General features: G+C 40.5%; 1 protein-coding gene across 1 annotated transcript in view; it reads right to left on the bottom strand.

Annotated features, from left to right (window-relative positions):
- The window catches only part of Cbl (Cbl proto-oncogene), an 84,434-nt gene that overhangs the window by 17,332 nt on the left and 43,826 nt on the right, over nt 1-23,276 (bottom strand). Inside the window, exons 3-8 of the mRNA XM_008825983.3 lie at nt 9,485-9,631; nt 6,698-6,854; nt 4,407-4,528; nt 3,097-3,234; nt 1,448-1,535; nt 680-811 (exon numbers count right to left, since the gene is read on the bottom strand). Coding sequence (XP_008824205.1) covers nt 680-811; nt 1,448-1,535; nt 3,097-3,234; nt 4,407-4,528; nt 6,698-6,854; nt 9,485-9,631 — 784 coding nt within the window. The remainder of the gene's footprint in view (nt 1-679; nt 812-1,447; nt 1,536-3,096; nt 3,235-4,406; nt 4,529-6,697; nt 6,855-9,484; nt 9,632-23,276) is intronic.

Here is a 23,276-nt window from a genome sequence, read left to right as displayed (position 1 = left end):
CTGCAGAAGAAGCAGATGCTAGTAAGAGATACATAGGAAAATGCTTACATGTGTATCTACTAGTACATACATTTCCTAGAGAAAACGAAATCAAAGAGAGATAGAGCTTGGCCAGGCATGGTGGCATATGCCTTTAATCCCAGCATTCGGGAGGCAGAGGCAGCTTGGTCTACATAGCGAGTTCCAGGTCAGCTGGGGCTACAGGGAGACTGTCACAAAAAGAGCAAAAAGAATGAGAATGAGAACAAGATGAGAGAGAGAGACAGACAGAGAGAGAAAGAGAAAACAAGCTCAGAGGTAGTATGTGTGCTTAGCATGTACAAGGCCCTGGATTCACTACTCACTGCCCAGAAAGAGAGAAGAAAAATAAAAAGAGAAGTCAGGCATTGTGGACCATCCCTGCAATGCCAGTACTTGGGAGGTCAAGATAGAAGGAACATGAATTTGAGGTCATCTTCAGATATAGTCATTTTGAGGCCAGATTGAGCTAAATGAAGCCTTGCCTAAAAATAAAAATTTAAATTAAAAAAAAGACAGAAAGGAAAAACAAAAAGGAGGGAGGAATTTAAAAGAGTAAACCTACCCCACAAACCAGGCCATCTTTTATAAAGAATATATAATACCCACTTCTTCACAGTAATCACATAGTGGAGAAAATGGGTAGTTTCAACATTCATACCTGCCAGGATGTAAGGCAAGATGTGCACATGAGGTGTCCACAGGGCTCAATCTTCACATCTTTATCGTTTTCAGCACATATTTTACATAGTTGAAATGTGGAACCCATCTCACAGTATAATTCATATTGTTCCTTTGATTAAAAAAATTAAGAGATATGTGTTGGAGGATGACAGTAAATACTAGTAACAAAAAAAACTAAAGACCTACTTTCTACACAAATTCACATAATAGGGACTGGGGAGATGGTTTAGTGGGTAAAGTGCTTATCGCACAAGCATGAGGACTTGAGTTTGAATCCCCAGCACCCACTTAAAAGTCAAGGGTGATGACACACATCTACAATCCCAGGACTTAAGGGCGGAGACAGAAGGACCCCAGGACTCACTAGCCAGCCAGTTTAGCCAATCAGGTTCAGTGAGAGATTATATATTTAAAAAAATAAGATGAAAAGAGACTGAGGAATAGACCCAATATTGACCATCGGCCTCAACATGTACACAAGTAGGTATCCACATAGTTCATGCACGGGCACACATGAACACACGCACACACATTTTTAAAAAATGTTTCAATAGTGGTCCATGCTCACTCATTAAACCACAAAGCACCTAGTCTTATCTTAAGTTGTATGATTTAAAGAGAAACCACACATATACACAAACTCACTAAGCTAGTGCTGCAATCACTTAGATTATACAGTCTGTTCCGTAGTGTACAACCAAAAGCTTGGCTCAAGTGATATGATTACAATATAATCAATACTCACTTGGGTTACTTTGATATGATCTTGAGGTGTTGGTTCACATAAACCTGTCAGATCAGGATTCTGATTTCGTCCATCAGGAAATAAATAGCTACAAAAAGAGAAATCATCCTTGGGGTTTTATTGAAGCAATTATTAGTACAAGCATTCTTCAAAAAACAAGTAACGAGCCGGGTGTGGTGGCACACGCCTTTAATCCCAGCACTCCGAGGCAGAGGCAGGCAGATCTCTGTGAGCTCAAGGCCAGCCTGGTCTACATAGTAAGTTCCAGGACAGCTGGGCTACAGGGAGACCCTGTCTCAAAAAGACCAAAAAAAAAAAGAAAAAAGAAAAAAAAGTAACTATTAGCCTGCAGACTGTACCAAAATAGTTGGCTAATGGGTCATAGTTTATCAACCCCTGTTGTTGCTGTTGTTATTATTATTACTTTGCCTTTTTGAGACAGGGTGTCCCTACAGCCCCAGCTGGCCTGGAACTCACTATGTTAACCATGCTGGCCTTGATCTCACTGAGCTCTGCCTGCTTCTGCCTCCCAAGTGCCGGGATTAAAGGCATATCACACCTGGCTCAACCCATTTTTTTTAATCAATAAATGGTCATGTTATCAATATTTCTTTTCTTTTTCTTTTCTTTTTTTTTTTTTGCGTGCTTAACTAAAAGTCCTTGTCTTTTTGAAGCAGGGTCTCCCTGTAGCCCCAGCTGTCCTGGAACTATGTAGACCAGGCTGGCCTTGAACTCACAGAGATCGCCTACCTCTGCCTCCCAAGTGCTGGGATTACAGGCACGCGCCACCATGCCCGGCAATTTCTTTTTTATTTTGGTTGCTGAAACAGGGTCTTGCACTATAGCCCAAGAGGGCCTCAAACTCACAATTCTCTTACCTCAGCTCCTGGAACGCCAGGATTACAGGTGTGTGCCACCATGCCCTGTTAAGCCTGTGACCCCAAAACCTTATACAGACATCAATTTAAAAGTCATGTAACAGGAAGCTGTTGATATCATCTACCAGGGGTCTCCTAGCATCAGACTGCTCTGACATTTGGAGCAACACTTCTTGCTACAAGATGATACATAGCAGAAAACAGATTTTCCTACTCACTTTAAAACACAGCTAGTCTTATGATACCTACTCAGCAGTATTTTCTTTCAGTGCCTACTAACTGAATGAATTTGAATTCTCAAAGGATACCAATTCTGCAGTAAGTAAGAACTTAGCCATACATACAAAAGCTCAAGGTCTGGTGAAAAGCTGCTGTAACCAAATAAAATTAGGATGAAGGTAGAAGACCACTGAGGTCTGCTGCCATTAGGAACATTTAATCACCTTAACATTGGACTAAATAACTGGTAAAATTTCCCAATCTTTGTGTGGTTTTTAATCTAATAGGGACTTGAAAATAAGTTATTTTGAAAAAGAGAAAGATGAAATGTATTCCTGGTAGTAACTGAAGCAACAAGAAAGCAATTTTACTTAGGGAACCCCTAAATAAAAACAAAACTGCTACAACCTCAAGGCCAAATCACTGTGATTTGTTAATTTGTTTCCAGAATCTCAACCTGTAGAAGAAACATGGAGTAAAAGTCATTAATGAAGGGGCACTACAGTCCCCAAGTTCCTAGAATCCAGCAGGATGGAAAGCAGGGCTACTCACAAGCCTTCCCTGAAACCATCGATCAGTGCTTGGAAGAGAGGTTTGTTGTGAGGGATTGTCTGCAGAATGTTCCCATCAGCAGTAACATATCCAATAGCCCATTGACCCAGACGAGTACAGCTCAGCCGGAAGATGTAACTGAGAACAGACATTAACAAAGTTTTAACATATATGCTGCTGCATTATGGTAGAAGGCAAGACAGAAACAAAATGAAAAGGCCCATCAAGAATAACTTCTTCAATAGGGGCAAGGGGATATGGATAAAAATAAAGTATGAAAATAAGATAATGAAATCTATTTCTTTACATTCACTAATTTGGAAACAAATTTAAGTAACTTTTTCAAAGGGCTGGGGTCTTGCTTAGGGGGAGAATAAGTACATAGCATGCCTAAAACCTTGAGCTCAATCTCTAGCTTAAAAAAAAATAGGGCTGGAGAGATGGTTGAATGGTTAATCATATGTACTGTTCTTGCAGAAGACCCAAGTTCAGTTCCCAGGAATTATGCCAAATAGCTCACAACTGCCTTTAACTCTAGCTCCTGGGGATCCTACACCCTCTTCTGGACCCTGTAGGCACCTGCACTCACAAACCCTCCCAAACCCTCACATACACATACACACAATTAAATAAAATGAAATAAACCTTCCATCTTCCTGCTTCAGCCTTGAAAGCACTCAGCATAAACCCCATACCAAAATAACATTTCCCAAAGTACAGAATTTAAGTGAGTTAATTCCTCTGAAAATAGACCTCAAAGGGGCTGGAGAGATGGTTCAGCGGTTAAGAGCATTGGCTGCTCTTACAGAAGACCCGGGTTCAATTCCCAGCACCCACATAACTCCAGTTCCAGGGGATCTGATTCTCTCCTTCTGACCTTTGTGGGCACTACACGACATGAGTGCACCTACCTACACACAGGTACACTAATACACATGAAATTTAAAAATAATACATAAAATATTAAAAAAATAGACATTAATCCTACTGCAAAATCTGAGCCACTGGGGAACTAATAAATGATACCCCTTTAACTCTAAGAGAAGTCCTAAGAGAGGCTAGAGGGTTGGCTCAGTGGTTAAGAGCACTGATTGCTCTTGCAAAGGACCCAGGTTCAAGTCCAAGCACCCACATTGCAGCTAACAACCGTCCGTAACTCCATTTCCAGGGAATTGAACGCCCTCTTCTGACTTCCACAGGCATTACATGACATGGATGCACTTACATACATGTAGGCAATACACACATAAAATTAAAAGAATAATAAAATAAGTCATAAGAGAATAAATTCATTGCTTTCCAGCACTGACCTGCCAGGTTTGTGAATGAATTTCTGGAGCCGCGCTTTCACTTCATCATATGTCAGGAAAGCCATGTAACCAGGGTGGGTGACAGCAAGGCTATTCCAATTTCTAAGCAAAGAGGACCAAGGCTGGAGAAATAAGAGATCAGTCAAAAACCATCTGGTTCAGACATACAACCAGCCTGAGAACAATGAAGAACAAAATAAAAAACTTCAATTCTGAGACTGGAGAAATGGCTCAGTGGGTAAGAGCACTGGCTGCTCTTACAGAGGACCTGGGCTCAGTTCCCAGCACCCACATGGCAGCTAATGACAGTCCATAACTCTAGTTCCAGGAGCTCTGACACCTTTTTCTGACCTCTGTGGGCATTTCATGACATGGGACTTACATGCATTCAGACAATACATTCATACACGTAAAATAAAAATAATAAAATAAAATACATATAGGAAAAACTTCAATCCTTAATTAAAATTCCCTATTTTGTCACAAATTCCCAAGTATACTGTCACTCTGTGGGAAGACAAATATATTTGGGGGCGTAAAACTTTGAAAAGCTATGAAGAATACATGCTGCTTTACAGGGAGAAAACTATACAAAAAATTGTTCAGCAGCCCTAACCAATGTTAAACAATGACAAAAAGGAGAAAAACAGAACATTGCCTGTCCTAGTTTACTTTCTGTCACTGTGATAAACACCATAACCAAAAGCCACTTGCGGAAGAAAGGGTCCATCATGGAGGGAATTCAGGACAGGAGCTCAAAGAAGGAACATGGAGCAAAGAACTGGAGGCAAGAACTGAAGCACAGGCCAAGGAGAAATCCTGCTTGTTGGCTTGCTCCCAGGATCACGGTCAGCTACTTTTCTTGCACAGTCCAGGACCACCTGCCTAGAAATGGTACAACCCACAGTGGGCAGGCCCGCCTATATCATCAGTTGGTAATCAAGAAAATACCCCATAGGGGCTGAAGAGATGGCTCAGCATTTAAAAGCACTGGCTGCTCTTGCAGAGGACCTATGTTCAGTTCCCAACACCCACATGGCAGTCTGTAATTCCAGTTCTAGGGGATCCGACACCCTCTTCTGACCTCCACAGGCACTGCACAACACGGGTGCACTTACATACATATAGGCAGTACACTCATACACATAAAATAAAAATAATAAATAAAATATTAAAAAGAAAGAAAATGCCCCCAAAGACACTCCCACAGGCTAGTCAGTCTATGGAGAAAATTCTTCATTGAGGGTCCTTCTTCCCAGGTATATCAAGTTGTTAACAAGATTAGCCACCACAGGGCCTATATGTACAATTATTAAGCTCTAAATAAATGTTTTTTCAAGTTGGCATACACATACACTGAAGCCTCCACGTAACTCAAGATTAATAATCCAAGAATGGAGCAATAGCTAGCTGAGCATAATGGCACATGCCTGTAATCCCAACACTCCAGAAGTAGAAGTATGGTCAGGGCTAGCCTTGGCTATGTAGCAAGCTGAAGGCCAGCCTGGGCTACATTAGATCCAATCTTTAAAAAAAAACAAAAAACAAACAAAAAAAAAAAACAAAATAAACAAAACTGAACAACAGAAAAAAGTTGGAAGCACACATCAATAGGATAACAGTAAGTGGAAAAGTGGTCCCTTTTGAGCTTAGAACCTGTCCCAACTCTCTAACCCACTTCCATTCTCAGGACTGCTTTTCCCTTTCTTAACCAACTGTCTCTGTTTCTACCACTACACTCCACATCCCAAAAGGATAAAATGTGTCCACTTTATGATAGTTCTATAACCATTAAAAATAATGCAAAATAAGAACAATCAAGAATAAAAAAAGAGCCTGGCTTGGTGGTGCACGCCTTTAATCCCAGCACTCGGGAGGCAGAGGCAAAGGCAGGCAGACCTCTGTGAGCTCCAGACCAGCCTGGTCTACACAGCAAGTTCCAGGCCAGCTGGGACTATAGGGAGACCCCATCTCAAAAGGACAAAAAAAAAAAAAAAGATTATATAGCCATTCTTAAATTTTGTTTTATTCTGTTTGAGACAGTCTTGGTATATATACACATACCCCTGGCTGGGCCTGAACACCAATCCCTCAGCTTTCCATGTGCTGGTATTACAGGAGTGTGCCACCATGCTCAGCAAGTCATTACATATAGATATATATCTTTTGCCTCAGCATCCCAAGTACTGGGATTAGGTATGAGCCACCACATCCAACTCAACGTTTTTTGTAAAATAACCTTTCTCTTCATAAAAATAGCACCAGTTTAGTCAATACCTTTAGTTTCTTACCTGAAACAGTCGTGTAAAGATATCAAATTCAAAAACTGAAATATAATCATTGCAGGTCAGATCAATAGTGGACTTCAGAGCCATGGCCTCCAGCCCAGAACTGATGGGATGTACTTCATGAAGGGCCTGTCTAAAGCTCTTCCAAGGAACTATTGTCCTGGTGTGGGATTAAGGTGGGGTGAGAGAGAATGCAGTGAGAACAGATAATTGCAGGTGCTATCATCAGCAAGGAAATGCAAGCAAACCACATTAAGCTCCCAACATCAATAGCAATTCTCTCACAGCAGCTGAGTTACATTCAGATTGAGAACAGAAAGAAGGGAGTAAGGAATGCCATTTCATAAAACTTTCTAATAAGTAATAATAGAGCTGATTTTCTACAATTTTCTGGCAATAAAGTCACAAATGAGTCCCCTTTCTTATCTTTCTGTAGGCATCTATTCTATTATAGAAGAACAGAAAGTGACAGGTTATCCTTTTTTAATTTTTGGAAACAGGGTTTTACCAGGTAGACCCTGGCTTACGCTGAACTTTCCATCCTCTTCCTCAGTCTCACCATGCTGGGATTAAGGGTATACACCACCACACCTATCTTTTCTATATAATAAATGTAGTATGTGGATGTTTATTATCTAAAAGTCTATATTTCAACTAACTTTTTACTGGAGACAGAATTTAGTGTGTAGGCTAGAACTCAGTATGGTCTTGAGGGGCTGGGGGAAAAAAAAAAAAAAAACAGCTCATCAGTTAAGAGCACTTCCTTCCCTTACAGAGGACCTGGTTCATTTCCCAGAGTCCACATGATGATTCACAAACATCTGAAACTCCAGGTCCAGGGGATCCTATGTTCTCTTCAGGCACCAGGCAAGGATGTTGTGTAGCACACATACATGCATGTAAGCAAAAACTCATACACATTGAAAAAAAGAAAAAATCTTTGGGCTAAGCATGATAGCACATGCCTTATTTAGGCATTTGGCCTCCAATATGCTGGGATTACAAATGTGAGCCACCACAAATGGTTGCTCCTCAGGTTTTTTAAAAAAATTGCAATCTTGTTGCCTTTGGAAAATGAGACCAAGTTATGTTGTATGTATGAATGCATGCATGTATGTGTCTTGGCAGTATAAGGCCTGAACCCAGGGCCTCACACATGATAGGCAAGTACTCTACCACTGAGCTACAACTCCAGTCTCAAATAATGTTTTGAACTGTTTTCTAGTATAGTTATAGTTACAGGAATAAAGCTGAATTTATTCTCATTCTCTTTGACTAGGCTTTAGAGGGGGATAAGCAGTGATGGAGATTGAGACTGCCTCACCCTCAACTCCTGAACTAAGCTTTTAAAATTACAAGCCAATGCACATTTTATAATATGATTTTATAAAACATGATTTTATGTGGTGCTGGGGATTAAACCCAGGGCCTTGTGTATGCCAGGCAAGCAGTATAACCTTTATATAGCTAGCTCAAACTTAGTGGGGGGTTTTTGTTTGTTTTCAATTTGCTTGGCTCTTTTGAGACACTATGTAGCTCTGGCTGACCTGGAACTCATATAGAGCAATCTGGTCTTGAACTTCTTGCCTCCCAAGTGCTGGGATTAGAGGTGTACACCACCAGCCCTGGCTAAGTATCAGCATTTTTTTTTTATTAGTATACTTTTTTCATTGCTAGGGATTGAACCCAAGGCCTGGAGCATTCTAGGCAAATGCTATTCTGCTAAGCTACACTCCTAGCCCTGGAACTCTTGTATACTCCTAGAAAGAATGCAAACTAGTATAAACCACTTTGGAAAGTAATTAGGTAATAATTCAGCAGAGCAAAAAACATGAAACCCCCTGACTGATCAATAGCACTCTTAACTATATAATTATATGGGAGAAATTCTTGCTTATGAAAACAACTATGATATTGTTAACTGAAGCATTATTCGTGATAGCAAATAACTTGAAATGTGGGGCTGGAGAGGTGATTCAGCAGTTAAGAGCATGTACTGCTCTTCCATAGGGAACCTGAGTTTGGATCCCAGAACCTATGCTGGGTGGCAACAACCATCCGTAACTCCAGTTCCAGGGAATCCAATGCCCTCTTCTGGGCTCCATGGATACTGCATTCATACACACAAACTTAAGAATAGAATAAAAAATACAATATTATTTGAAATTAAAATGTCCATTAACAGAACAGATGGGGAGACAAAAGGAAGAGTATTCAAAGAGCATGTGCTTCAACTAAATCTCAATTTTTTATTTCTTTAAATAAAGATTAGAGCAAAAAATGTTGGAAGTGAACAAAGCTAAGAGGTAAGTAAGTACATATACATTTTCTCCAAAGCTTTTCCATGTTTCAAATATCTTTTTTGTTTTTTTGAGAGAGGGTCTCTTGTAGGCCAGACTAGTGTTAAACTTACTATGTAACCAAGGATAACCTTGAACTCCTGATCCTCCTGCCTCTATCTCCCAAGTGCTAGGATTACAGGCATGCAACACCCATGCCTGACTTTAAAAAAATTACTTATTATTATTGTGTATATTTATGTGCAAGTGCAGCATGCAAGTCCCATAGTGAGTGTGTGGAGATCAGAGCAAAAGTCTGGAGTCAATTCTTTTCTTCCACCTTTACCTGGGTTTGGTGGATTAAACTCACGTTATTAAGACTTACATAGCAAATACTTTATTTTATAACTGGGCCATCAGGTTTTAAATATTTCATAAATTAAAATTTGAAAAAAAATCTCAACATAAGCTTTAGTTTTCTACAGTTCAAATTTGTCATTTATAGACTTACTTTTCCCCAAAAGCTTTTCTCCAAAATTCTGCAGCATCTGCTTTAGTAATCCGAAAAGTATCTCCTTGAAAGAGTCCACTTGGGAAGATGCCTTTCAGTTCTGCCAGCATGTGGCTGAAGATCAGGGACAGTTTAGTTAGGTTTCGCCTACAAATGATCAGAAGTACATTATTAAACACATTATTTCTATATTTAATGTGCTTTATTCACCATACAAGGTAATCGTGTATGAACATGAAAACAGATTTATACTTTCTGGTCAATAATACCCAATGGTAGACAGAGCTAGGAGAGAAAGAAATGTATTATTAAGAACAGATACTGTTATCTTTGAAGAAGGGCTTCAGAAATTGTTTGGCTTTAGCAACAAATGCAAAGATAAAAATCAGGGTCAGAGAGATGGCTCAGTGGTTGAGAACACTGGTTGCTCTTGCAGAGGACGTGGATTCGATTCCCAGCACCCACATGGTGACTAACAACTGTCTATAACTCCAGTTCCAAGGGATCTGACTCCCTCTTCTGACCTCCATGGGCTTTGAACGACAAAAGTGCAAGCAGATACTATACTTATAAACATAAAAGCAGCTAATATACTTATAAACATAAAAGCAGGTAATATACTTATATACATAAAATTTTTTTGATAAATAATAAAATTTTTTTAAAAAGGAAAGAAAAATCTAGCATAAAGACTGCTGTATTCATTAGGGTCCCACTACTCCCCACTCAAATGCTATATAATAAATTTAAAACAAAACCCAGTCAAATATTTGAGCTTAAACTAACAGGAACAAATTTATTTTAGGATGACAGATAAGAGAATTCAACAAGTCAGTCTAAGGACTTACACACTCCTGTAACCACTCAATCACAAAGAAAGGTAAAATTATAAAATGTTATTTCCTGCTTTGCATAAACATTTTAAAATATTTCTGCCAGGTAATTCATCCAAATTAATGTTTCAAAAAGTTATCAATAAGAACTATTTAAATACCCACACCTATCCAGGTAATATCCACATAAGTGTATACACTACCACTGTTTGTCCTGAGTTAATCTGGTCCTATAGTCTCTACTTAATGTGATCATAAAGATGCACACAGTACCAACTTACTTAACACAGGTGATAACATCACTGTGACCAGACTTTGTGTCTTCATGTCATTGTGACACAGAAAACAATCTAGATATCTTAGATACTATTACATACCAAATCAACTACCAATTATACAAGTTCTCTCTTGTTCTAAAAGTTTTGTATTTATGTGCTCAAAAATCTATTCTTGGTATACAACTGGACTGATTATCAAATCATGATCAATTACTGATGATCTATCAAATCCTCTTTAAAAGACACATTTTTCAGGAACTGGAGAGATAGCTCAGCTGTTAAGGGCACTAGCTGCTCTTACAGATGACCTGGGTTCAGTTTTCAGATCTTAGATGGGAGCTAACAACCATTTGAAACTCCAGTTCCAAGGGGTCTGACACCTCAGCTGGCCTCTACAAGTATTACACAACATGGGCGCACTTACATACATGCAGGCAAAATACTCATACACATTAAAGACATACATATTTTTTCTTCTGTTTTAAGAGAGGGTAACCCTGAGCTTCTCTGTCTTAACTCCAGTTCCAGGGGATCCAAAGCCCTCTTCTGGCCTTGTTGGGCATTGTATGCACATGGTGCACTTACATACATGCAGGCAAACACTCATACACATTTAAAAAATGGGGCAAAAAAAGGATACAGGAGTATATGGGAAGATTATGCAAACACTTTGAGTATATGGGAAGATTATGCAAACACTTTGTCATCTTATACAAAAGACCTGCACATCTGCAGATGTGGGTATCAGTTGGGGTCCTGGAACCAGTCCCCCACAATACTGAGGGATAGTTGTCTAATGTACTTTGAGGCTACAACAGAGCCCTCCCCCTTTTTTTTAGAGACAGGGTCTCCCAGTAGCCCCAGGTGGCCTGGAACTCACTATGTAAACCAGGCCTGCCTCTGCCTCCCAAGTGCTAGGATTAAGGCATGTGCCACCACACATAGCAACAGAGTTCTTTCTTGAGAAAATTTTTTTTTGTCTTTTTGACACAAGGTCTCCCTGTACCCCACCTGGCCTGGAACTTGATATGTAGACCAGGCTGGCCTTGAACTCACAGGGACGCCACACCTGGCTTTAAAAAAATTTTTTTTTAATTATGTGTATGTGGGGGCTGGAGAGATGGTTCAGCAGTTAAGAGCACTGGTTGATCTTGCAGAGGACCCAGGCTCAATTCCCAGCACCTACCTGGCAGCTCACTACCATCTGTAACACCAGTTCAGGGGGATCTAATGCCCTCTTCTGGCTTCTGCAGGCATTACACTTACATGCAGGCAAAACACTCATATACATAAAATAAAAAATTTTTTATTATGTATTGTGCACATGAGCACAAGTGCCTCTGGAGTTCAAAAGAGGGTAATGAGAACAGGCATGGTGACAGGCAGATCTTTGTGAGTTCCAAGTCAATCAGGTGAGACTCTGTCTCAAAAAACAAAAAACAACAACAAAAAGATGTCAGCTCCTCTGTGGCCAGAATTACAGGCTGTTGTAAGCTCCCTAATGTGGGTGCTAGGAACCAACCTTGAGACAAACCCAGATCTTCTGCAAGAGCTGCAAGCACTCTTAAACACTAAGTCATCTCTCCAGCCCCACTTTTGTGTTTAGAGACAAGGATCTTATGTAGCACAGATTGGCCTTGAATTTTACTGTATAATTAAGACTTACCTGGAAGTCCTGATCCTCCTGCCTCTAACTTCTAAGTGTGGGAATTACAGATGTGTCACCATGCCCAAGAATATTACCAGATTTAACTGCCTTTTAAGCAGTAGGAAAAGTAACCAATTTCCATAGTATTTGGATTTTAAGACTTTACACTGAGGGCTGGAGAGATTCCTCAGCAGTTAAGAGCACTGACTACTATTCCAGAGGACCCAGGTTCAGGTCCCAGTACCCACATGGTGGCTAACAACTGTAAGTAACTCCAGGTCCAGGGAATTCAATACCCTCTTCTGGTCTCTGTGGGAAATATACAACATGGGTAAATTTACATACACGCAGCCAAAATATTCATACACATAAAAATAAATCTTTTGAAAAGATTTTATACTGACCTGGATCTAAACCTACCTTCATTAATTTATTAATTCACTAATATGTTCCAGAAAAGGGAGTATTTTACCTTTTCTTTTTTTGGAAACAGGGTCTCCCTGTAGCCCCAGCTGGCCTGGAACTCACTATGTAGACCAGGCTGGCCTTGAACTCACAGAGATCCACCTGCCTCTGCCTCCCAAGTGCTGGGACTACAGGCATGTGCCACCACACCTGATACCTTTTCTTTTTATAGCCTCTCTCCTCTCTTTTTAAGTTTGAGACATGATACTATATAGTCAAGGTTGGCCTTGATCCTCCTTGTTTCTACTTCCTGTGTGCCAGACTAGAGAGTTCTAGGATTACGGATGTACACCATCACGTCTGGCCTTTACCCTTTCTTATATCTGTCATTTTTTGTTTTTCTTTTGCTTCTCTCAAACTCTGCTTGTGTGTCCATAGCCTGAAGTAACAGCCAGCTTAGATGTAATTTCTTTTATTTATTTATATTTAAATTTTATGTATATGAGTGCTTTTCCTGCATATATGTTAAGTGTATCACATGTATACGTGAGGAAGCCAGAAGAGGGTACTGGACCCACTGGAAATGGAGTAACCAAATGGGTATTAGCTGCCACATGGGTGCTAGAAACCAAACTCAGGTTCTCTTGGAAGAGCAGTAACTGCTCTTAACAGTTGAGCTATCTCTCTAGCTCCTTAAAGGTCATTTCTTAAAAATCAAGTTAATGTAACAAAACCCTTCTTCAGCATTTCCTCTGCAAAATCTCATCACCTGAACCAGCCTTGTACAACAGCAGTTATCTATGTTCACAATGGCATAACTATTTCTGATTTGTATCGATTCAAGTATTTGGCATAACTTCTTTTTTAAATTAATTTATCTGTTTTTTTAAAATATATTATTTTTATTTTATGTGTATGAGTGTATTGCCCGCATGTATGTGAGTGCACCCATGTCATGCAATGCCGCGGAGGTCAGAACAGGGCTTCAGAGTCCCCTGGAACTGGAGTTAAGGACAGTTCGCAGCTGCATCTGGGGTGCTGTGAATCGTACCCAGGTCCTCTGCAAGAGCATTCAGTGCTCTGTCTCCCTGTAGTCCCAGCTGTCCTGGAACTCACTATGTAGACCAGGCTGGCCTTGAACTCACAGAGACCTGCCTGCCTCTGCCTCCCAAGTGCTGGTACTACAGGTGTGTGCCACCACACCTGGCCTCAACTTATCTATTTTTTTAATTATTTTTATTTTATGTGTATTAGTATATTGCCTGAATGAGTACTTATACTAAAAGCACCCATGTCGTGTAATGCTGCAGAGGTCAGAAGAGGGCGTCGGATTCCCCTGGAACTGGAGTTAAGGACGGTTCTTAGCCACCATGTGGGTGCCAGGAATCGAAATGGGTCCTCTGCCAGAGCAGTCAGTGCTCTTAACCACTGAGCCATCTCTCCAGCCCCTAAATTATTTATTTTTACCCGCATGTAAGTGCATTTGTACATGCAATGCCCCCGGAGGTCAGAAAAGGGAGTCAGATCCTCTGAAACTGTAGTTGTGGAGGGTTGTTAGCTGCCATGTTGAGTGCTGGGACTCAAACCCAGGTCCTCTGCAAGAGCAGCCAGTGCTCTTAACTGCTGAGACATCTCTTCAGCCCCAATTTCTAATTATCATACTTTCAAAAACATCTGATGCCTACTACGTGCCAGACCAAAAAAAAAAAAACCAAACAAACTAGCAAACTAGTTAGGGCATTTCATGACAGTATCAGGCAGTAGAAGAAAACTCCTTTGAAAAGGAATAAAGCAGGACATGAAAAGAGCCATTCAAAGTTGTTCAAGGAGGGTGGACTTTTTTAAAAATATTTTTAAAAAACATTTTTTTATTATTTTTATGTGTGTATTGCCTGCATATAGGTAAGTGCACTCGTGTTGTGCAATGCCAGCAGAGAACAGAAGACCCTGTCGGATCCCCTGGAACTGGAGTTACAGACAGTTGTTAGCTACCGTGTGGGTGCTGGGATTCAAACCCAGGTCTTCTGCAAGAACAGCCAGTGTTCTTAACCGCTGAGCCATCTCTCCAGCCCAAGATTTTTTTTTTTTTTTTTTTTTTGGTCTTTTTATGACAGGGTCTCCCTGTAGTCCCAGCTGGCTTGGAACACACTATGTAGACCAGGCTGGCCTTGAACTCACGCCTGCCTCTACCTCCTGAGTGCTGTGATTAAAGGCGTGCACCACCATGCCCAGATAAGATTTAATTTTTTTAAAAACATGTTTTATTTATTATATCTATTTTATGTGTATCAGTGTTTTGCCTACATGTATGTAAGGACATCATGTGCATACAATGCCCACAGAAGCCAGAGAGAGTGTCAGATCCCCGGGAACTGGAGTTACAGGCAGTTGTTAGCCATCATGTGGGTGCTGGGAATTCAACCTAGGACTTCTGGAAGAACAGCAAGTGTTCTAGCCCTAAAATTTAATTTTTAAAAATGTTTAATTAATCGCCGGGTGTGGTGGCGCACGCCTGTAGTCCCAGCACTTGGGAGGCAGAGGCAGGCAGATCTCTGTGAGTTCAAGGCTAGCCTGGTCTACATAGTGAGTTCCAGGACAGCTGGAGCTTACAGGGAGACCCTGCTTCAAAAAGACCAAAAAAAAAAAAAAAACAAACGAAACAGAAGTTTAATTAGCCTGGTGTGGTGGTGTGCACCTTTAATCCCAGCCCTCGGGAGACAGGGGCAGGCGGATCTCTGTGAAATTGAGGCCAGCCTGATCAACACACTGACTTCCAGGTGGGCAGGGACTAGGGAGACCCTTTCAAAAAAAAAAGCTTAATTATGTGTACATGTTATGTGCCTGTGTGCAGGTATGTGCACATGAATGCATGTGCCCAGGGAGGCCAGATGCATTGGATTTCCCAAGAGCTGGAGCGAGCCACCTGACATGGTTGCTGGAAATTGAACTTGGGTCCTCTCAAAGAACAGCAATGAGTGCTCTTAAACACTGAGCCATGTCTCCAGCCCCAAGTAGGGTGGGTGGTCTTGAAAGCCTCTCCAGATGTTGACCTTTAAGCTAAACCTGAAGACAGTATCTTAGAGTAACTAGTCCATGTCAGTATTTTCTGGTTGTCAAACATTTTCCACTGAAAACTTACCAGGTATCTAGTACTATGTTGGATCAGAAACAAAAATACACACCAAAATAATGGAAAGAAAGCTTTTATAAATCTATGAAATAAGCCACAAAAAGGGAAAGCTATTGACCATGCCTAAGAGCAGTTCCAAGTGCTGACTGAAATAGTTACTAAAAATCAATATAAGACATCTTCCAACTCAAAGATGCCCCCACCTGAAAAGCCAGCACATATTTCTTAAAACTACCAGAGATGTGCACCACAAGCATCATACTTAAAGAGGAAATAGTGAGTCTCTTAAAGTCCATGGGTCAGAGCATTTTGTAATAGATCTGAGTTGAAATTTTGTTCAATAATATTTGAAGGTCTTAGGTTTTTGGTTCAGTGTCTACAGTATATAATGCAGAATACAGTCAGTAGGATCTGTCTTAACATACAAACAGACCAATGAGGCACAATGGCTTATTTAGGTGTATTTACCAGGTAAGCAATACTCAAAATTCTGTCAGCATCTATTTCAATTCATGTAGTTTAACATCCCTTCAAAGACCCACAAAGCAACACAATGGCTTGATTTTTTTGAAAATGCACTGAATATGGAACTTTTCATTCCAATGTTTCAATATCTACAAGCAATATAGGTTTTTCTGTAGCACATTAGAGGAAAGTCATTCTGTACTTCTTTTAACTTTCACCAGCCACATCTAAGTAATTACAAATTGACTACACAGCGTTTCTCTTCCTCTTCCCTTTCCTTCCCTTCTTACAACTTCCCCATAATCAACTTCTACATGCAGAATCAATTATATATTTTTTTAGTGCTAGGGATTAAACCCCAGGGCCTTTTGCCAGCAGGATGAGCATGCTACCAGTAAACTACATCCCAAGCCTATTATCAACATTTTTTTGCAGGGGGTAGTATTTGTGAGACAAGATCTTGCTATGAGGTATTGGCTAGCCTGGTACTTACTATGGAGGCCAGGCTGGTCTTGAATGTATAGCAATCTCTTGCTTCAGCCACCCAAATGCTGGGATTACAAATAGGCACTACCATACCGAATTCAGTCTTCTTTAAAAGGTCAAGATTAGCTTTGTTCTTTTCTGCCTACCTCAGGGCCTCAAGTAATGTTACACACTTTTCTCTGTATATATATTCATGTAATAAGAACTAAGAATTCTGGGAGTGATGGAGGAACGCCTTTATCCCAGCACTTGGGAAGCAGAGACAGGCGGATCTCTGTGAGTCCAAGGCCAGTCTACATAGTGAATCCAGGCCAGCTGGGACTACAGGAAGACCCTTCTCAAAAAAAAAAAAATCTATATTGCTAACAATACAAAGTATATTAAAAGATTAAATGGTCAATTATATAGTTCCTGTTTTTATCTTCAAAAGTAAAAGTACAGGCTAGGGAGATGGCTCAGAAAGTTAAGAGAACTTGCCTGCAAGCAGGAGGACCTGTTCAAATCCCCAAAACTCATATAAAAAGCTAGGCATGGTGGTGCACACCTATGCTCCCAGAGCTGTTCAGGACAGCAGAAACAGGACTGCTGGGGTTTGCTGGCCACCAGCCTAGCTCTATTCAGTGAGAGATTCTGTTTCAAGAGAGTACGGTAGAGGGGCTGGAGAGATGACTCAGTGGTTAAGAGAACTGGCTATTCCTGCAGAGGACCTGGGTTTAGTTCCCAGCACCCACATGGTGGCTAACAACCCTCCCTAACTCTGGTTCCAGGGGATTCAACACACTTTTCTGGCCTCTGTGGGCACTGTATGACACAAGTGCACTTATATGTACATGCAGGCAAAGCATTCATATACATAAAAAATAAAATAATTTAGGGTTACCTCTTCAGAGGACGGAATGTTAGAGTGCCCAAAAGCCCCATAAAAATAAATAAATGAAAGAAGAAAAAAAGGATTTGATCAAAACACCTTATATGCATGTATGAAATTCTCAAAGTTTTTCTGAAAGTTAGAAAAAAAATAAAGTAAATATTTAAAAAATTAAGAAGGAGGTCCTCTAGGAAAAGTAGTATAATGACTTATAAAACAGAAAGCAATATATTCTTAGAGATTTTCTTCAAGGTTACAACTCTATGAAACTCCATTTTGATAGTGATGAATTTCCAACTGACAAAGTGCCTGACACATTTTTACTAACAGTCAAGAAAACCAAAGCCTAAAATGTATTTCCTAGCCTATTAACTTACAGTGTCCTTGAGCAGTTATTTAACCTCTGTGGGCCTCTACTACAACAGACATGATGAGGAAGCAGGAGCTAATTATTTGAAACTATTTTATACCATCTATAAAAATTTCTACTATACCACTCATTTGAAAGTGGGAAAGAAGTGTGAACTTCAGCAGTTTAATTTCCTAAGAAGACTGAAGAGGAAAGACATAAACAAATGCCAGTGCTTATACTTTTAAGTCTGAAGACTAGAAACTATGCCAAAAAATTATTATTGTGGGCTGGGGAGACAGCTCAGTGAATAAAGCACTTGCTGTACAAGAGTATGACCTAAGTTTGAATCCCAAGATTCAAACACACACAACATTGGGGGAGGAGAGCACATCTGCACTCAAGTGTTCCTAAGGCAAGACAGGAAGTGGAGACAGAAGAATTCCCAGAAGTGCAGGTCAGCTAGCCTGGTGCACACAGCAGTGGGGAACAAAAAAAGGAAAAGGAAAGTACAGACACCCAAGGCTGTCCTCTGACCTCCATATGCATACCATGGCACACATGCACCCACACATGCACCCATGAACTCATACATATGCACATACAAAAAAATTTTTTTTAATTAATATTGGGGGGCTGAAGAGATGGATCAGCAGTTGAGAGTACTGGCTGCTCTTTCAGAGGATTAGGGTTGGATTCCTAGCACCCACACAGCAGCTAACAACCATCTGTAACTCCAGTTCCAGGGGAATCCAACATCCTTTTCTGACCCCCACAGGCAGAGCACAACATGGGTGCACTTACATACATGCAGGCAATACACTCAAACACATAAAATAAAAATAACAAAAAAATATAAAAAATTAATATTTATAAAAGTATATTTTCTTGGGTTGAAGAGATGACTCAGTGGTTAAGAACACTGGCTGTTCTTATAGAGGACTCAGGTTCAATTCCCAGCTCCTACCTGGTGGCTAACAACAGTCTGTAACTCCAGTTCCAAGGGCTCTGATGCCCTCTTGTGACCTCCACAGGCCTTGTACATCATGGGGGCACTTAACGCACATGTAAGGCAACACACTCATGCACAAAAAATTAAAAAAAAAAAAATTTAAGTATATTTTCTTTTTGCCTGTTGAGAATATAAGTGAACTTATGAAAAAAAAAATTTTTTTGGTCTTTTTGAGACAGGGTCTCCCTGTAGCCTGAGCTGGCCTAGAACTCGCTTTGTAGACCAGACTGGCCTTGAACTAACTCACAGAGATCTGCCTGCCTCTGCGACACCACGCCTGGCTGCAAAACTTTTATTTTTAAAGGAGTAATTTAGTTAACTGTAGATGAGTATACGGTGGCTGCAACATTCTTTCAAAATCCACATAACTGGGTGTGGCAGTACACAATCCCACTACACAGGACACTGAGAAGACTGGGCTATACAGCAAGACTATCAAACAAACAAAAATCTGTATAATTGGGGTCAGTGAGATGGCTCAGTGGGTAAAGGTGCTTGCTGCCAAACCTGATGCTTGAGTTTGAGCCCCAGAACCCACAGAGTGGAAAGGCAGAACCAAACTCCCAAAAGTTGTCCTATGACTTCCACTTTGGTACCATGGCACATATATGCCCACACATTTACAGAAATATATATACATACACACAAATGAATAAACGTAAAAAAAATAATTTGTATAACCAGAAACTTCCATAACAAAACGTCAGAGGAAACTGCCAATAATTTTGCATAAATTTAATGATCCACTTAGGTGATGGTATGTAAAGGTGAAATGATCAATGCCTGTATTTCATGTACTGATACTATTTCAAGTAATAACAGTAGTTCTTCCATTTGTTAAATTCCAAAACCTTTATATATGAACACTATATTCAGTTGAGAACATACTGAGAAAACATTTATAACTCAATATCAGCACAATAAGCAATTTTAAAAATAGATAAAACAGAATTTCTTTTAACCAGACTTCACAGGAAATCAATGAAGTACAGTTTAACTCTTATCTCTTCAAGTTGCTGGGGGGTTTTTTGGGGTTTTTTTGTTTTGTTTTTTTGTCTTTTTGAAGCAGGGTCTCCCTGTAAGCCCCAGCTGTCCTGGAACTCACTATGTAGACCAGGCTGGCCTTGAACTCACAGAGATCCGCCTGCCTCTGCCTCCCAAGTGCTGGGACTACAGGCGTGCGCCACCAAGCCCAGCTCTTCAAGTTGTTTTAAAAAAATAAAAAAAGCCAGCAGTCATGGCATGTGGCTGTAATCTCCCAGCACTGGCTGAGGAAGGAAGATCTCTAGTTCAAGGCCCACAAAGCCAGCATGAGCTACACAGCAATATTCTAAACCCCATACACACAGAGACAAGCATACACACATATATGTATATAAGCTATGGAAGAAATTCTCAGTCAATATATCTAAAAATATTTTTCCCCATTATTTTTCTTCACTAAGTACATAAGATACTATACTCATGGTCCAACTTAGAAGACACTCCCACCCTCATTACACAGTAACAGTCATCAGCTAAAGGCAACATTAATTCACCAAGGAGGAAGCAGCAGCCAACACTTGAGTCTCCAACAATCCCTTCACATCCACACCCCTATCAAACTGTGTGTGGTGTTAGGGAGTGAAGCCAGGGCCATGAGCATGCTAGGCAAGGCCTAAGCTGAATTCCCACTGCCCCAAATAAATCTCAAAGCACAGATTCAACTTCCTTACTCCTTCCACATGAAATTCTTCAATAACTAATCAATAACCATCAAAAAGCACAAATTGGAGCTGGCGAGATGGCTCAAAGCCTGATGACCTGAGCTCAATCACCAGAACCCATATAAAGGCAGAAAAAGAAAGCCAATTCTACAAAGCTGCCCTCTGATCTCCAACATGTGTCATGTATTTTCTCTCTCTCCCCCTCCCTCCCTCTGTCCCTCTCCCTCTTTCTCTCTCACATACACACAATTTTTTAAGTTCAAATTGCTGACTTTACAGTTAAAGTGCTCATGGTCCTAGCCTAATTCATCTTTCTAAAAATACTATTCAACATTCTCCCAACAGTCTATATTTGCCAGGCCCCATGCCTCTCCTGATGGTATTGTATCAACAATATACTCACCTCTGTGCCTTTCATAGTCAACTTTTTCCTCTGTGGTCCTAGAGTTCTAACCTGAAGCTTTATGCATGACAAGCAAATACTCTACCACTGAGCTGCATCCAAGTCCTTTATATAAAGTTAGGGATCTCTAGTATGACACATCTTTTCCTTTCCAATGACTATTGGTCGAGGTACAGATGGCTGCCAGCTGCCATATGGGTGCTGGGAACCAAACCCAGGTCCTCTGGAAGACCAGCCACCACTCTTAACTGCTGAGCCATTTCTCCAACCCAAAATATATAGCCCAGGCTGGCCTCAAACTTGTGACCCTCCTGCCTCTGCCTCTCAGCATATCTTACTGGTACCCCCATAACAGGCTCCACTTGTTCTTTCTACATGCTTGGTCTCTTGGCTTTGGTAGCTTCTTGGTCTTTCTTTGTTTTTCATGACAGCTGTTCTCCAGATCATGGTCAGATGGCTTTGAAGAATGTGCTCAATGAGTCTTATACTTTTCTCAGATTTTCACTGGGATTATGAATTTATGGGGAAAAAAAGATGGGCCCTTCATCTCATGTCATGGTATCTATACTTACTGAAGAGGTTTTGATCATTTAATTACAGTAACATTTGCCATGTTTCTCCACTGTGAACTATCACCAAAAAACAATTTTTCAGATATATTCTTCCCTAACTCATATGAGACACAGAACTTACACACTTAAATTTTAAAACAATTAAAAAGTGATACATCTGCATTAAAGCACAGGCTAAGTGTGGCAGTGTACACCTGTAATCCCAGCACTCAAAACACCAAAGGAGATCATGAGTTCAAGGCCATTGGCTTGGACTGCATAGCAAGATTCTATCTCAAAAACAACAACAACAAAAACTCCACACCACTGACACGTTTTAGATTAGAACCTTTGGGTTTTTGGTATGGTTAGGAAACACAAAAATAATTCAAGAATCAGTCAGGCATGGTGGCACACACCTTTAGTCCTGCCATTTGGGAGGCAGAAGCAGGCGGATCTCTGAGGTCCAGGCCAGCCTGATCTACATAGTGCCAGGCCAGCTATGCAGCCCTGGCCAGCCTGAAGCTTTCAATGTAGACCACTCTAGCCTCGAACTTACAGGGATCTGCCTGCCTCTCCCTCTCAAATGCTGGGATCAAAAGTATGCACCACCATGACTGGACTTTTTTGTTTGCTTAAATTTCTAAATTATTATAGGCACTATAGATGTAACTCAGTAACAGAGCACTTGTGAGGCCTTGGGTTAAGATCTTTAGCACTGCCTAAAACTCCAGCAAATCTAAAATTTAAATATTAATCATTAGTACAGTAAAGTAGTAAAATATACATTTTGTTGTGTGGAAGCCAGGGGTGTTGTTTCCCAGGAGCTGTTCACCTTGTTTTTTTGAGAAAGGACTTTCACTGGAACGTTAAGTTTTCCAATTTGGCCAGGCTGACTGGCCAGCAATTTCAAGGGCCCTGCTTGCCTCTACCTCCCCAATATTGTAATTACAAAGACAAGGCACCTCGCCTAGGTTCTTACTAGAACATTGCTTGCATGGAAAGCTCTTGACTCAGCTAGCTCTCCAGCTTGTGAGTGCATAGGTGCGTGCATGTAAACTTAATGTAGAATTATAAACTAGGGTCATCTAAGAATAGTTTACTAGGTTTTGGGGAAAAAAATAATTTATTTGAGACAAGGTCTCTAGCCCAGACAATACAGAGTAGCCAAGTATGATTTTGAACTTCTAAACTTCCTGCTTCCCCCTCCAACTGCTGGGATTACAGATGTGTGCCTCCCACCTTTTGTGTGTGTCGGGGGAGGGGTGACAATCAAGAGATCAAACCTAGGGCTTTGTATATGCCAGGCAAGCACTCTACTTACTACATAGCTATAACCCTAGTCCCCCATTGACAGTTTGGCTTTACAAACCTACTGACATAATTCTCTAAGATAATAATACAGAAGAAAAAGACATATGATCACCTTATTGTGCCAATAATGTCTGTCTCCATCTTAGTCCAGTTATTACCTTAATTACCTTAGTACAACTCAGTATAATCTATCTCATCTAGAGTCACCTAAATCTCTCTCACCTAATTTTGATAGAGTAGGCTTGTGTTTTCTGTATTCTTGGCACTGAGTTAGGAACTGAGTTAACTGGTGTATGCCACCACGCCCAGCTGGCCTTGAATTTCTAATCCTCCTGTCTCTCAGG

Source organism: Nannospalax galili, unplaced genomic scaffold (genome assembly GCF_000622305.1).
Source record: "Nannospalax galili isolate Female #2095 unplaced genomic scaffold, S.galili_v1.0 scaffold229, whole genome shotgun sequence".
Taxonomy (NCBI): Eukaryota; Metazoa; Chordata; class Mammalia; order Rodentia; family Spalacidae; genus Nannospalax; species Nannospalax galili.
The sequence above is the reverse complement of the archived record's forward strand: the minus strand, read 5'-3'. Positions and strand labels throughout refer to the sequence as shown.